At 42.8% G+C, this 16,726-nt stretch overlaps 1 protein-coding gene across 1 annotated transcript in view; it reads left to right on the top strand.

Moving 5' to 3' along the window:
- adcy2b (adenylate cyclase 2b (brain)) overlaps positions 1 to 16,414 on the top strand; it is a 422,964-nt gene extending 406,550 nt beyond the window's left edge. The window contains exons 22-25 of the mRNA XM_078228489.1: positions 1,626 to 1,733; positions 8,939 to 9,053; positions 10,102 to 10,226; positions 15,931 to 16,414. Of these exons, the coding sequence (XP_078084615.1) occupies positions 1,626 to 1,733; positions 8,939 to 9,053; positions 10,102 to 10,226; positions 15,931 to 16,083 (501 nt within the window). The 3' untranslated portion in view covers positions 16,084 to 16,414. The remainder of the gene's footprint in view (positions 1 to 1,625; positions 1,734 to 8,938; positions 9,054 to 10,101; positions 10,227 to 15,930) is intronic.
- The last annotated feature ends 312 nt before the right edge of the window (positions 16,415 to 16,726 follow it).

Below are 16,726 nucleotides of genomic sequence, written 5' to 3'. Positions count from 1 at the left end.
TGATCCAGAATGCCTCTTTTTTTAGCCCATTACCGAGGAAATTGGTAATTGGCAGTAAGATGCAGATTGTGTCATACATTCCCAATTAATGGAGTACATCTGCCGCATAGTAATCCTCTTCAAAAATGGACTGAATGTGTACTCCCACTAGACCAGGTCTTTAACCAATAAGCGGTTTTGTTTATTTCAGGCAGATGAATAAACAATTAACACAAAAACAAAATACTGCATATGCTAGGAATCTGAAATCAGGAAACATTAGAAGCATTCAGTAGGTTTGGCTGCATCTGTGTTGAGAGTAGCTGAGGTCGATGACCTATAATCAAAACTGGAATACGCCACCCCCCCGCCCCCTGCCTCGGCATCAGCAAACCAGGCACTTAACACTTGGAGAGGTGTTGATTGCCTTAAGGAGAGACTTCTACCCCTTTCTGGGCAGGATGTCCTGAGATTTGCTGCCAATCAAATGGCTGCCAGCTATCCAATCCCAGCAGTGCCACTGGGAGCAGGGGCCACAGCAAAAGACTGCATCCAGTCCCCAATACTGAGAAGGCAGAGCCAAAGTAAGAGGTAAGTGGCAGGGGGGGAGGGAGGGGGAAGAGTTGCAGTGGTGGTGGTGGTGGAGGGCTAGTGGGGGGCAAGGACCAAGAGGGATGGGGAATCAGGGTAGATAGGCCATCTGGGGGGGAACTGATGTTGAGACCGGGGTACGGGCCAGGTGGGAAAGACTTGAGGGAATCAAAAGACCTACAGGGATCCTCCTATAAGTTGTTGCATTGTCGGAAGGGCAATGATTGGCAAAAGAATGGAAGGCAACATGAAGAAAATCTTTTTATACAATGTTGGGGTCTGTAATGTGCTGCCTGAGAGGGTAGTAGAGGCTGATTCAATTATGGCTTTCAAAAAAGAATTGAATCAGGATCTAAAGAGAAAATATTCCAGGACTACAGGAAGGGCAGAAGAGTGAACTCTTGCAGGGAGCTGGAATGGACTAAATAGGCAAAATGGCCTCCTTCTGTGGTGTAACCATTCTACGGCTGGAATTTTACCGGCTCACAGAAGGAATTCTCCAATGGCCTCGGGAGGGATTTTACAAACCTCGCCCGAGCGAGGTCTGTGATTTGGTGCATGGGAAATTCATCATGTATTGTACTTGGTATTAATTTTTGCTTTTCCTTTTGCTGTTCTTTGCTGCCAGATAAGGCGTGCACTTTTTTCAAATGCTTTGTGTTATCTTTTGTACATTGTGCAACATTCACTGTGTTTCTGCCAGACTATTTTGGGGATTTGACAACCCCATAGTTTGGCTTTCAGAATAACCTTGAAGCACTGACATTACATACCCTCATCCTGTAATTTTCTGCTTTCAGTTGAAAAAAACATTTCCCCACATGTTGCCGCATTTCTCTTTTTTTGGAATATATCGGTTTTAAATTGAAATTAATATTTCCAATATACTTGAAATTATGCTTTGTACTATGTCAAAACAATGTTTTGTTTTGTTGTGTTAAAACAATGTTGTTAACTCCTTAAATATATACAAATCTCTGTCGTCCAAGACTATTTATATGGACTACCCAAATTACCATTTTGATGTTGACAAAAAGATTGTTTTTTTTCAACAGTTATTGTCCAAGCCTAAATTCAGTGGAGTAGAAAAGATTAAAACTATTGGGAGCACGTATATGGCAGCAACTGGGTTAAGTGCTGCAACAGTTCAAGAGTACAGCCAAGTAAGATATATTCTTCTCTCTATCATTAGTAGTTTCTGATGGTCCATTTTCAATGCCAGTCACTAGTCAATTTCAAAAAGGCAAATCATAATTTTAGAAGTAATCTTTCACAAGATATTTTGATATTTTTATACACGTTGGATAAGTCCTTTGGAGAGTGGCAGTGAAGGAGGTGATGCAGCATCATGGAGAGTGGGACAGCTGCCAGTGGAAACATATTAAAATCTGAGCCATCACATTTCCTGTGACTCAAGCAGGCATCCAATAAACAGCATGGTCACTGCCACTCAGTACTTTTATGGGATTGCTGCTCCCCTCTCTTTAAAAGAAGGCGTTATAATTTTTGGGTTGTTAGGGAGGTGGTGCTGGGAGCTCATATAAGCTCTTTGGAAGTTAAGAATGATACAATTTTACTTTCACCCATGTGAGGGGTTATGGATTCTCTTTGCACAGTTAGGATCACATGTCCATTGTTAACAGGAGTAGGCCGTTCAATCCATTGAGCCTGCTCTGCTATTCACTTGAATCATGCTTCATCTGTGCCTCATGTGCACTTTGCTGATATTGTTCCATATCCCTTGTAAGCCTTACCTAATAAAAATCTATCTCAGTCATGGATTATCCAATTATCTTAGCACATGCAGCTTTTCTGAAGAGACAGTTGCAGATTTCTACCACCTTTAAGATGAATGGCCTCTAAATTTAAAGACTAAGGTGATGATTTTCCCAGTACGAGTTAACTCACGGCATGGAACTCACTGTAATTCCTGAGATCACCCTGCGTGGGGTGGGGGGACGCAGCTGGTGACCTGCCTATGTGGTGGGAGAATGTTTGAGTGCTCCACTAAATAGCAGCAGCCTGAGAAAATGGCAGCAGTCCAAGATTCCCTGAAGCCGGTAAGTCCAGGTCTTTCTGCTTTAAGGAGTTGGCAGTGTATTATCAGAGTCAATCGGCTTGGCAACAAGCCTATCTGACACGTGATTACTTATTTGTATATGGTGGGTGGGCTGTCAATTTTGGTGCCCATCTATCCCCAGTGTTATTAGGGAGAGCTCAGGTGTGGGATAGGAGTCTGAATATTTTACGTGTCCCCCAATGGCAACATGCCCAGAGAGGGCCCATAAAATGTATCCCTAAATCTAAAGAGTAGCCTGTGTGCCCTCCTACATGAGGAAGTAGATTATTGCCTTAATGCAGCAGTGCACTGCTGACTGGGATAAACCAGCCAGGTCTCCTCTTGGGCCTGGGAAAGATCCTGAGGCATAGAATTTTGGTGTGATACCTTCACAGCTACTGGCAGGGCATGGGGTTAAAGGGATTGTGCCTTCAGTCCTCCTGGACCATCTGACAAATGTCTGTCACAACATCACAGCTCAACTATTGTCTCCTCCAGCATTGGTTTTCTGTCAAATTGAGGGATGGTGTCCCAAAACTGTACACCCTACCCACAGGGTGAAGAACCCTGCTGAGTATCTTGCAGCATTAGTACCATGAGGGGGAGGAAGCGGAGGTCAAATGCTGCAGCCTCTTCCTCCTGACCTTTGGCCTTCCCTCTGGGCTCTGACTGCTCACTGGCTTCTACAGCTTGAGAATGCCATACTAACCTTTATGCTCCCTTGGATGGAGTGCCATGTGCCCAAAAACACTAAGTTCTTCCTTGAAAGTGTCAGGAATGGAAACAAAACATTGCTCTGGGAAACTGGCAGCCCCACCCTCCCACTCCCTTGGATGATCAGAAGACAGTTGGAGCTAGGTTCTTGACACTTCTGGGGCAGTAAGTATATAGATAACTCCATAGGGGTAACATGCCACTCCAAAGGGATAGTTATCCAAAGAAATGCATAAAGAACAGAACTGCTCCGAGCTGGCCTGTTCAGCATATGCTGGGTTTCACAATGAAAGGGTGCCAGAATCTGATTTGAATAGAGGCAGCTGATGATTGACAACTAAAACAGAAAATGCTGGAAAATTTCAGCAGGTCTGACAGCATCTGTGGGGAGAGAATAGAGCCAACGTTTCAAGTCTAGATGACCCTAGTCAGAGCTCTGACGAAGGGTCATCTAGACTTGAAATATTGGCTCGATTCTCTCCCCACAGATGCTGTCAGATCTGCTGAGATCTTATGGCATTTTCTGTTTTTCTTTCAGATTCCAGCATCTGCAGTATTTTGCTTTTATCAGCTGATGAATTAAATGGCCAACTGCCTCCATGAAGTGCGCATGCATGAACCCCAATCAGAACACCCACCCACCCGCTCGCCCCCACGAAACTTCAGGCCTCAGAGTGGAAGGGGGGGAGAATTGACAGATTTCTGTCAGTCCTCTGAACTTTAGCCCTTGCCTTGCTTAAGCTCTGTCACCTTTCTGGAAGTCTGGACATTTAATAGAAGTTCGATTCATGGCCAACCTCCAAATCTCCCTGTTCTGTCAATAGTGCCCTATTCCTTTCAGTCACTTGTTTCAAAAGGTCTATTAAGGTGAAAATTGAACACAACTGGATATTGCAGCACTTCTGAGTTTGCCAAAATTGCACATTTCAACTCTCAGCAGGAATACAGCACTCACACCTCAATTGTTTTGTGCAAGTAGCCAGATTTCAGCTAAACAAAACCAAATTAATATCCACTGTCGCACTAGTGTCTGTTTTGATCGCAATGTGTCTGCTAGTTTTCCAAAGGCCAGCCCTGCTTTCACAGCTTCACAGGGCGGTCAGCAGATCTAAATTTAGCAACATTTAGGGGCATCCAGAGAGAAAAGGAATAGAAAAGGTAACAAAAGATAGATTCTTCTTCTTTTTGCATTGAACCAGTGGCCCTTCAGCTTCCAGGTCACTTGAAACCAGACAACTGAACTACCCTACATTCTAATAAACAGAGCTGAGATCTGACTGATATTAACTCCTGCCTAATGTGTTTGATTTTTCCTTGCTCAATTCCAGATGGATGGTCTAGTGAATGACTCCCATACTCAAGCACATTGCGGCAATTTTAACATAACTCAGTATTGTTTGGCTCAAAAAATAATCAACGGCCAGAATTCTCCCACTTTGCCCACGGTTGGGATTCTCTGGCCCCTGCTACAGTTTTGGCTGACTGCCAAATTCTCCATTCTCGCTGGCAGCCAACATCAGTTCACCACATGTCTGCTGATGTACAAGATATTGTTGAAAGAGAAAGAAAAGGAGCAATCTGTTCAATTTCACTCAGTCAAAACATTCACTATCATTTTTTGGGAAGTTTTATCACGGTTCTGAAATGATTGTCTTGTAAAGCATTTTGAAACATCTGAACTTTTTCTCAAACATAACAAAGTATCTTTAGCAGGACCTGCTCTTATTTGTGATTTACAGTGCAAACAAGAGCCAATTATAAAGGTCTGTGTGTTTATTAAACATATTGCTGTGGTTTCACTGGAATTGTTATACCGATGCCCATTTTACAAAATGAGTGACATGCTTTAGCACCTAAACTTTCAAAGTAAAAGAGCTTTATTCGAACCTGTAGATGAGTTTAATTTGGTAATTGCAACAGCAATTTGAATTGCTAATTAGAATTCTAACTGTGAAAATTATTTATGTGTTAATGATAGCAACCAATTAAAACCTGTTATTTGTGGTTGCTCAGAATTCAAATAACGTGAAGAGCCTTATTCACCCTCTTCATTGTTTAGTATATCTCAGCAGTATTGCTAGTGATGCAATCTGCTATATAAAAAATATGCTGTAATCTTCCCCATAGTGAACTCTTCATTGCTAAAAGGTACTTGACATTTTGCTTTTCAAAGATGTGTCTGTATAGCATGTACTGCGAATACAGATTATTTCCACTAAAATGGTTGTTGTTATACAAGTGGAATCATTTGTTTACCCTGCATGTGAATTATATCAAAAGGAATAAACTGTTGTTTAGTTGAGACAGTGTTACATGAATAATTGCCAACCCAGAAAATAAAGCTAGCACTGATCAATATTGACTAAAGGGAGAGGGAATTTAAATCTAAAAATTGGGTTTGGGTTAGGTGGGGAATCAAAATTTGAGAAATTTGTGTCACAATCCAAACTCTGTTCCAACCGACCTATTTCTGACTTTAACTGAGCCCAGGGGTGGTCAGGCAACCAACTTGTTTGAAGTATGTGATTGTTACTGAGGCCGTGAGCTTCATTGCCATGAATTTAATCGCTGTCGGCTAAAGTTTAAACATCTGAAAACCCAGGAGTTTCGTCAGAGTGAGGGCTTGGCAGATTGAGGAGTTGAATGTCTTTAAAACCTACCTCCTAGACCCAGGAGCCTGCTTGAGGAGCTTCTGTGATTGGTGCACCGCCCCCTTGACTTTCCAATTCCACCATGAGGCATTCAACCTTTTCCCACACCTCCCCGCCCCCCGCCCACACCAGACCTCCAATCTCCTCACACTTTCTGAATTTCCCCTACCAAATAGCCCATGATAGGCCACCCCCACTCACTAGGGCGCGACGTGGTGGTAAAGTCGAAGCGTAAAGCGCTGAGCGCGATTGGCACCGATTTTCGTGACAGGCGCCATTTTATGAGGGCCGGATTTCCGGCGCAGTCAGCCTCTCGCCGGAAATGGGCGGGAGGCAGGTTAATGTATAGAAATTTATTATAATGCTATTTCACATCTGCTTAGTGAGCCGGGTGCTCAATCGTCTGGGCCCACACCCCTTTACGACCCCGCCAGGAAAGGTTCGCGCTGGCGAGTGCAAGGATGGGGTGCCCCTTGGGCAGTGCCAGACTAGCAGTGCCATCCTGGCACCTGGGCAGTGCCCACTGGGTAGTGCCAGGGGGTGGAGCCAATGGGGGAGGGGCTAATGTGAGTGAGGGACCAATGAGGAGGGGGCTCACTGCCACTCTGCAGGGATCGGTGGGGAGGAGGAAGGGAGAGGTGTCCCACTGCAACTCTGCAGCTATAGGTGGAGGGGAGGGAGGGAGGGAGGGAGAAGGGGCCCGCTGCCATTCAGCAGCATTGGTGGAGAGAGGGCGACGGGGTGGGTCCGCGATCGGCTGGGGGAGGGGGTGTCCGCGATCGGTCTGTGCAACGGGGAGGGGTCGGCGGGAGTTATATCTCGGGCCGCGGGCCCCCGCGATTGCAGGGGCGGGGAGCTGCTTCAAGTAACCTGCACTAACAGGGGCCTGACAGCTCTCTCTTTTCTGTCAGAACCCTGCTAATGCTAAAGCGCATGTGCAGCATCAGAGGCCTGCACATGCGCACTACCTCCCTCTGCAGGCTTTTGGCGCATTAAGCCTGAAGAGTGCATATGGGGGGGGCCTGAAAACATACCCAAAAGATGGATCCGAAACTCTCAGTTTCAAGTCCACCCTGCACTTTAAAAAAATGGTAAAATTGCCCCCTAGATCTCCAACCACCAATTTCCTCCACTATCCCTGTGATTCCCCCACCCCAAGGACTACAAATCCTTCCCAGGCCTGCAGCACCATCCCTAACAACCAGGTCTGCAACTATTGATCTCCAGCCCACCAATTTCATCCCAATGGCCCCACCCCTCCACCCCCCCATCTGCCAAAGTCTCCAACCTCCAAACCGCTGCCACCCCCCCCTCCCAAAATCATCCCATTTCAGGTCCAAATATAAATTAATAAAATCAGGTTGAACAAAGTAACAAAATCTTCCTGCTGCAGTGCCACTAATCCCAGGTAATGTGAAGGCAGTGACACAAAGACAGTTAAAGGTCCTGATGAACAGAAAGGATCTGGTTGTGAACACTAACCCCGCTCTTCTCTCCAATTCCTTGGAACAATTCATGTTCTTCATTAAGAACCTTGTGCAAAAATTGCTTTTGAAATATCATTGTGCCACTTCTAATCCTGGCTTATCTTTCTTCTGACCCAAAGTTAGCTTCACAGATGTGTTTTGGCTCACTTCATGTGGTGGAGATCCTACCTGAACTTTCAATTAGGCTTAACTTGGGAAAATCATTCATGGAAATGTCAAGGTAGTGGGTAGAGGTCTGGTGACACCCACCTTCTTTTATGAATAGGAAAATTCAGCCAACTCTCTCCTCCTCAAAGATTCCCAGTTCATGTTATTTGCCTCGCTCTCCTCAATTTAACTCGGCACTCCCCCACCCCACCTCATTTTAATGTGACACTTTGTCTTCCTCCTCAATCAAGCCTGATTCACATGCTCCACCCCAATTCAAGATTATATTTTTGTCCTTCGACCTCCTTTATTTGTGCAGTCTGATTCAAATTGGTACTTAACATCCATCCATTCATCTTGCAATTAAATTATTTTTAACTAAATCTGTCAGAGCAATTTTATTGGACTGGAAGGCACAATAAGACAAAATAATGTAAATTAGCATGAATCAGTAATCCTCCGCAACCCATGAGACAAGGTGGTGATTCTACAATTGGCACAACATTTTCAGCAACTGATACCACAAGAAGCAGAAAAATGGTAGATACAACATGCAAAATTTTGCAGGCAAAACAAAGTAACTAACATCATTGTGTCTCTTTGATCTGTGAAGTGTTAGCAACATCATCAAAGCATCAACAATATAAAATATAATCATTTATGATATGTTTCTTAATAAATGCCTCATCATTTTTTTAAATAAACTTCTAAATTACAAGTGGAAAATAGTGTCAACTTTGAAGCAGGGTAGTATTTAAAATATTTGAATTTAGATTTATAAACTATGTGGATCATTGTCCTTTGGTAAACTATTTATTATATATTATCACTCCATCCACTTTGCAGGCTGTCCAGCACTTAGTCTTTTACATGAGTCTTGATCCATGTTTTTCCTCAATAAAACATCATGTGCTTAATAGCATTTTCTGTATTTCTAACTTCATCCGTAAATTTGTTTTTGCTCAGTTCCAAATCAATATACCTATGGGTGGCATGGTGGTTAGCACAGGGAACTGGGTTCGATTCCCCATTTAGGTCACTGTCTGTGTGGAGTTTGCACGTTCTCCCCGTATCTGCGTGTGTTTCCTCTGAGTGCTCCGGTTTCCTCCCACATTCTGAAAGGCATGCTGGTTAGGTGCATTGACCCGAACAGGCATTGGACTGTGGCGACTAGGGGAATTTCACAGTAACTTCATTGCAGTGTTAATGTAAGCCTTACTTGTGACTAATAAATAAACTTTAACTTTCATTTGTAAACTGAGTTGGCACCATGTAATTTGATCTGATGCTAAGTTTCCTTTGGTTGACAGGAGGCAGACAGACAGTACACACATATTGGAACCATGTTAGAGTTTGCATTTGCACTCATGATAAAACTTGATGTGATCAACAAGCATTCTTTCAATGACTTTAAGTTGCGTATTGGTACGTATGTTTATATTGTCTCCTTTCATGATATGATGATGTACAAAGTACTTTATTGGTGCTTTTAAGCTACAGTTCTGACTTGAGACCACTGTCTGCTTAAGATGTTGCTATGATGGTGACACTCCAGTCCCATATTCCTTTCTGAAAGACAAATGAATCTGTCTTGATGAATGCTTTCACACTATTCTTCATTATGGATTTGTAGACTAATACTGACTCCAGTTGGTACAGTCAGTACTTGCAGCATCCAGTTTTTAAAAATACAGAACAGAAAGGCTTCATTAGAAGTTGTTAGTTTGACAGTCAGATAAACAAAATGTTGAATCAAAATCTATTCCTAATCTAATTCTAATCTAATCATCTACTCATTATTATAGATAGATCTATCAATCCCTTGTTCTATGAACCTTAACTTTCATTTGGATGTGTCAGTTGTAGGGATTCTTAAGAGAGGGAGAGGAGGACAAAAATATTTATTTTCCTCCTCCTTTACTGAATCACAGGCTGATTCTGTTACTGAAGTCAGTGTTACCACTCTGGTAGCAGTCTAGTTATAGGTTAGTGGTACAGCAGCAGTAAAATCTTGCTTCCACGCCATCTTTTAAATTTGGTGGGATGGCCAAAATCCAGGCAGCCACGATCTCTCTGATTACAAGGCAGTAAAGTTTCTGTGACATGATATGGGAATGGGAGTTCACTGATAGATTTCCCTGTACCCATTTTTCCTACACTGGTACAAAACAACTTGTTGCCAAAAAATATTATGTAGGTAAATGTAGTTATGTTATACTCATTTAACCTGGTGTAAAGTGTTTCTTTTCGACTGAAAATATCTAATCAAGCGGTAACATAAATTTAAATGATCAGTCAAAGGACTGGAGTTGCACCTGCCTGCGACAAATGGAGATGGAGGAATTAAAAAATCCCCCCCCCCCCCCACCGAGTCCTGTCTGCCGTATTTGTTGTGCACTTGCCTGTCACTGCTCTTGCCCCAGCTTTAATAACAGTGAGATCATTTGCAAAGTGACCATCTATTTTTTGGCAGGTATTAACCACGGTCCTGTCATTGCTGGAGTGATTGGAGCTCAGAAACCACAGTATGATATCTGGGGAAATAGTGTCAACGTGGCAAGCAGAATGGACAGCACAGGAGTCCTTGGCAAGATACAGGTATTCATATATGAACCCTTCTATATTGTTCTTCAGATTCAAGTCCCTAATGGATGCACTTCATATTCTACAAACAACAGTCTTTTTTATGAACAATTAGCATATCAAATACTTTCAAACTCAAGCTACAATAGAATCCAGTTATTTATAGTGTCCCAGAGTGGAAAAAAGATTTAATCATAGAGGGGAAGAGAGATTGTAACAAGGCTTATTATGATCATCACCAAAGACTGTTGATTTTTAAAGCTGTTTTTTGTAATTCTTTTCCAAAGGATAAATTCAGTCTCATACTCTTAACGGGAAGCTGTACTCAACAGAAGTGCGTCAAAATATAAATGCCAGAAAATCAATGTATGACTGTCTCTGAACCGTGCTTCCTTCAAACCTAGCTCCCTGCATAGACTAGTAATTTTACTTTTCAGTGTTAACTCATGTAATTTCTACCACATTCAGAATTATCATCATAAATATTAGCAGAAAGTTTTGGGGAATCATTGCTAAAGACACACTTTTTATAAATCAGGAATTGATAAATAGAAGAATGTAGCTTGCATTACAATGAGCAAAAGCCACCGGCATCCGAAAACAAAGATAATTGAGAATAGTCACCATTTGATATACCACTGGAAAATTCAGTCACTATGTCATCTGAGGTTTCAGGGGTGAATTTTACAGTTTCTCGCAGCCCTTAAGTGGATGATTAACTGCTACTCAGGGCCTTATTCTGCCTCTGGCACAAGTTTTCAGTCTATGAGGAAAGACGAACAGTCTCGCAGCTTTCACTGCAAGAGCTGCTGACAGGTAAGAAGAGGGGCTACCTCTGGCCAGCCGCGTGACCCCACATTGCTGCCACACAGATCACCCCACCAACCCCCAATCGCTGGCCTCCCGGATGTCTCCAGCCAGCCCCAACATGCCCACCTCATCCCAGCCTGCCTTGATCTTCCTGACCTCCACACCCCCAGCAGTCCCGATATCCTCGACCCCGCCTCCACAGCAGTCCCAACTCTGCCCCTGACGGCCCCCGACCCCCTCACCCAGATGGCCAGCTCCGATTAGGCCCTTCCCTCCCTCTGCCCACAATCCCGACTGCAGAGTGAAAGCGGGACCCCCCACCCCCACTGATCTAGCCCCACATAGTCCCCAATAGGCCCCACTCCTTTGACACTTCCCAATGTCCGGTGGGCAGTGTCAAGGTATCCCCTGGGCATTGCCAATTTGCCCCTTGGGCAGTGCCAGGGGCCAGGCTGGCACTGCCAGTCTGGCGCTGCCCAGGGGCTCCCCCCTTATCCCTGACCTCTTGGGGGGCTTCCATGGCCTCCCTTCACTCCAGCAGGATTGGGCCACCAGCTCCCTGTTAGTGGAGAGCTGTTGTAAACCCCGCCGGAGTGAACCTTGTGGTGGGGGGGGATAGAGGTTACCAGGCCCAGTGACTTCAGTCCCGGGCCCGCTAATGATATTAAAATGCTGATTACAATATTTAAATTAACTCCAAGCTGATTTCGGGCATGGAGCTGACAACGCTGGAAATCCTGGCAATGGAGTCGCACGGAAGCCGTGACACCCAGTGGGGGTCTCGCTAAACGGCCTCTGCTGATGTCTCCCGGCCCATTGCGCTGCCTCCTGTGCGTTCAAAACGCTATCCTCATTACTACTTTTTTTAATGGATTTTCTGCTGAGGATGGCTGCTACAAGTCACATGACTACAAAGTTGGCCCTTTGATCTGGAAGTTACAAGAATAAAAGAATACTTCACTCAGCCTGTCGAATTTCATACCTCATTGGAATCAAGGGAAGCAGAGGAAGTGAAGATGAATTGGCTCTCCCAACCAGAATTGTTACAAAAGGAAGCAAGATCAAAACTCATTATACTGGAAGCAATTCCAGTAGCCACTTTGTCCCTCTTAGAAGGGACCATGGAATTCTAGAGAGAAGCACGGAAACTGTTCGTTAAGTTACAAATAACCATTAATGCAATATGTTACATGACCCAAACCTCTGGCCTTTTTAGACAGTTTAATAATAGGCACATAACAATAACAATAGGCCCTTGGCAATTGTCCATAACAAGAGGCCCACCAACGCCTTTCTCAGGAGGCTAAGAAATTTGGCATTTCCGCTACGACTCTCACTAACCTTTACAGATGCACCATAGAAAGCATTCTTTCTGAATGTATCACAGCTTGGTATGGCTCCTGCTCTGTCCAAGGCCGCAAGAAACTACAAAGGGTCGTGAACGAAGACAAGTTCATCTCGTAAACCAACCTCTCATCCATTGACTCTGTCTACACTTCCCGCTGCCTCGGAAAAGCAGCCAGCATAATCAAGGACCCCACACACCCCGGACATATTCTCTTCTACCTTCTTCTGTCGGGAAAAAGATACAAAAGTCTGAGGTCACATATCAACTGACTCAAGAACAGCTTCTTCCCTGCTGCCATCAGACTTTTGAATGGACCTACCGCGTATTAAGTTGATTTTTCTCTACCCCTAGCTATGACTGTAACACTATATTCTGCACTCTCTCCTTTCCTTCTCTATGAACAGCATTCTTTGTCTATATAATGCGCAAGAAACAATACTTTTCACTGTATGCTAATAGATGTGACAATAATAAATCAAATCAAATCAATAGTGTGTGAATAATTTGACCCCCTCAGTATGCAACTATCTAGTAGGTACTTCAGTGCTTATCTTCTTCCCTTTCTGCTGTTAATTTCTACATTTCTGACATACATGTAGACACCATTCCTTTGACGTCTTTGGAGATGTCTATTCAGTACACAGCTGATCAGGTTCTGAGCGTACACTTCTGCATTCCCATGTAGCCTTCATGTGTCTTCTGGAAAAGATCTCTCTGCATCATTTTGGATACCATGGTCCTGGATCCAGCTAGCAGAACAACATCTTCTCGTGAAATGTCATCTCTGATAGACCAGTACGGGTGTATTGCAGGCTGTGTTTGCTGTATCTTTTCAGGCCATCACTGGATAACTTGCTGAGAAAGCATCTATAACTTTTCATCTTGCTGGTCTCAGTTTCAGTGGTGTTATGTTTAATAGATGATGATGTTTCTTGACTGAAATCTTAACTCTGAAACCTCAAGAGTGACTTCCACAGACTTGCTGGTGCCTTACACAGATTCTTTTTGTAGACCTGCTCTAGTGGACAATGAACACTGTCCACTATGAACTTTCTGTATGAAATTCCTCACTTACATACAGAACTGTCAAAAGGCCTCAGCTGATGTTAACATTTTTGAATACGAATGTTTTGGGTTTTCCCTCTTGTACCAGGGCTGCTCCTAGTCCTTTTGTGGAGGCATATATTTGAAGACTGGCAGGTTTATTTCTGTTGTATTAAGACAGGCTTGACTCCTTGCATACCACTTGAAGGGGTTAAAACCATTGAATGCAGCAGAGTTCCCCTGTGCATTTAGTACAGTGCAGTTCTCTGGGAAGCTGCTGTGAAGATGTTTCAATGCAGTTCCCACACGTACAGATGGGCAGTACAAACAAGTTGAACAAGGGACAAGAAGGTAAGAACTCTGATAACCACAGGGGGTAGCCATAACAGCAAGTAGCCATGTAGGCCTACATGGTTAGTAATTAATCATTATAATTAGACAAGCATATAGAAGCTTTAACTGGCTAACTATATTCACCTGACATAAATTAAGTAATCAGAACTATTAGTTGTAATTGGATATCGATAGCTTCAGAACGAAATGAATACTTGTGATCATGCAGAGCTTTTGCACATCTTCCCTTCTACATCTGGTGTGTACTTCTTTTTACTGTTTCACTGAATTAATTTCTGCTGCAATTTAATTGTGTTAGCTGAAGGCTAACCATCTGGGTAGTCAGAGCTACATCTGCTCTGTAGTGTCAACAACCTGCCGTATTGTGAGCTTGTCCTTTCCAATAATATCTTTTTGCACATCAGGATGTGCAGAGTCTCAAATGAGCTGATCTAGCAAACCTTCATCTGTTTCCTTGAATTTGCACTTGCTGGCTACATTTCTCAATCTCATTAAGAAATTATCATCAGGCTCACCTAGTTCATGCCTCAGGCATTGAAATTCATATTGGTGTATCTGATGGTTTGACTAGCTGGAGATGGTGCTGAGTTTCTCAGATATTTTGTCTGGGTTTTTACTGCTGTCCTTATTCATCTCCCTACTAATAAGCACATCTAAACATTTCTCTCCTTTACACAAAAGGATGCAGCTGATCCTTTCCTCTTCATTAATGTGTTTTAAAAAGCTACTAAATGTCAACCAGCACTTTAGTTTAAACTTCTCAACTTCATCCTGATGTGGAGCTGCGTGTTCATTCATTCGCTGGTGGCCATTTTGCTTTGTGCACAATTCACTCAATTTTTGTCTCTCTCTGGCGCAAATTTGGAGGGAGTTTCTCAATCGATTTCAATATTTATTTTATCTATATTGGGTTTTACTCATAAATATCTGCTGCCATCATGTTATGCCTTCCTTGTGGTTCTCATAAGTCTAAAATAGCCTCTCTTAGACACAAGTACTGGAGCTTTTCATTGAGTGGATTTCTGGCAATTCCGCATGTGGCTAGCGGATTGATGTGGAGATGCCGGCGTTGGACTGGGGTAAACACAGTAAGAGTTTTAACAACACCAGGTTAAAGTCCAACAGGTTTATTTGGTAGCAAATGCCATTAGCTTTCGGAGCCCTGCTCCTTCGTCAGATGGAGTGGATATCTGTTCCCAAACAAGGCACAGAGACACAAAATCAAGTTACAGAATACTGATTAGAATGCGAATCTTTACAGCTAATCAAGTCTTAAAGATACAGACAATGTGAGCGGAGGGAGCATTAGGCACAGGTTAAAGAAATGTGTATTGTCTCCAGACAGGACAGCCAGTGAGATTCTGCAAGTCCAGGAGGCAAGCTGTGGGGGTTACCGATAATGTGATTACCGTTATTGTTGTTGGAAGGATGGCAAATATCTAAGGCGGTATTCATTTCAGTAGAGACAAGACTGTTCCTCAATTGGAAGTGGGTAACAGATCCTCAGTTGCCTCTAAGAGGAAGCAGAACCTTCTGAGGAAATGACATTCTGAAAAATCTAGGACTGAAAGCCTGAACATTTGTGATACCTCTTCCATGTCTTCATCCTTTCTTCAAATTGTAAGAGTAAATGAATCCCCATTGGGATATTCATATCCACAGTGTGACAGGAAAGGTGTTGACAGAACCTCCAGAATAACAAGGAAATCGCTTTGCGGCTCCAGCAAACAAAATGACCTCCTGAAAGCATTGTCAGCCTCAAGGTTATTGCTATGCTTGCTCATTTATTCTTATTTGTGTCAGATTTGTCAGGAAAGCTGAAGGAAATGGAGCTGGTATGTTGATCACACTCATTCGCCATTGTTTAATTGTGGTGATTATGTTCAAAGCATTACAAGTGAAAGCATACTTTCAGAACATCAATTTTGGTGCAATGCTTTGGAGTGAATTGAGGTAGTTGACTTTACTCTTTTAAGAATCCCATAAACTATCTGAAAATGGTTTGAAGGAAAGCCCAGACCCAAGTATCCATGTGCCATTTAAATTATAAAATTTTACAACATTAAGTTACAGACTCAAACCAATGGCAATATAGAGCATTATGTATCTAAGATAAATTACTGTAGTAATGAGTCTTTTTTGTTCATTTTTAATTATTCCTAGATCACAGAAGAAACCAGTAACATTTTACAAACACTTGGCTACAACTGCACATGCAGGGGAATAATAAATGTCAAAGGGAAAGGAGAGCTGAAAACATACTTTGTAAATACAGAAATGACACGGTCGCTGTCGCAAGGAAATCTGATGACCTGAGACACACAAGGTTCAACATCAATGATCACATGTTCAGCGGCAAAGTAAGGACAGCCTCTGAAGGAGTATTCTAAATAAATACAGTTTGTACATAGGTTTGATGCCATCCATAGCTGCACATACATTGCCTATGTTTTGGATATGTAGAGCTACTTACATCTAAACTCTTAGGTTTAGAAACAATCACGTGACGTGGACGTCTTATTTGCTTCAATTGAGCAAATTTAAAAGGATCACTTACAAAGACCAGTTTTTACAAATGTGTTACACATTTAAAGTTGCATTGTTTTGTAAAAACTAATTCATTAAAAGTTTGTATGTTCTTTTATTTACAGAATCTGTCATTTATTGTTATTCCATGGAAAAATAAAATGTAATATTTTATGCATTAAGGTTGACCTCATTTACCTTGATATGTAGACCCCTGCTTCTGCCACCAGGAATCAATTTTTAACTACCCTTCTCTCCATTTACTCCACTGATTAAACCAATTACAAATTATCTTTGCATCTCTAAGCACATTAGAGTAACTAATATCTGGAAAGAAGAACCACTGGCGTAAAACTTGGATCAAGCCAAATTGCTCTCGCCTATTGGGACTGGCAACAAGACCATGAATTGAGCTGCCAGAGAGTCTCAACGA

This window comes from Mustelus asterias, chromosome 2, assembly GCF_964213995.1.
Source record: "Mustelus asterias chromosome 2, sMusAst1.hap1.1, whole genome shotgun sequence".
NCBI lineage: Eukaryota > Metazoa > Chordata > Chondrichthyes > Carcharhiniformes > Triakidae > Mustelus > Mustelus asterias.
The sequence above is the reverse complement of the archived record's forward strand: the minus strand, read 5'-3'. Positions and strand labels throughout refer to the sequence as shown.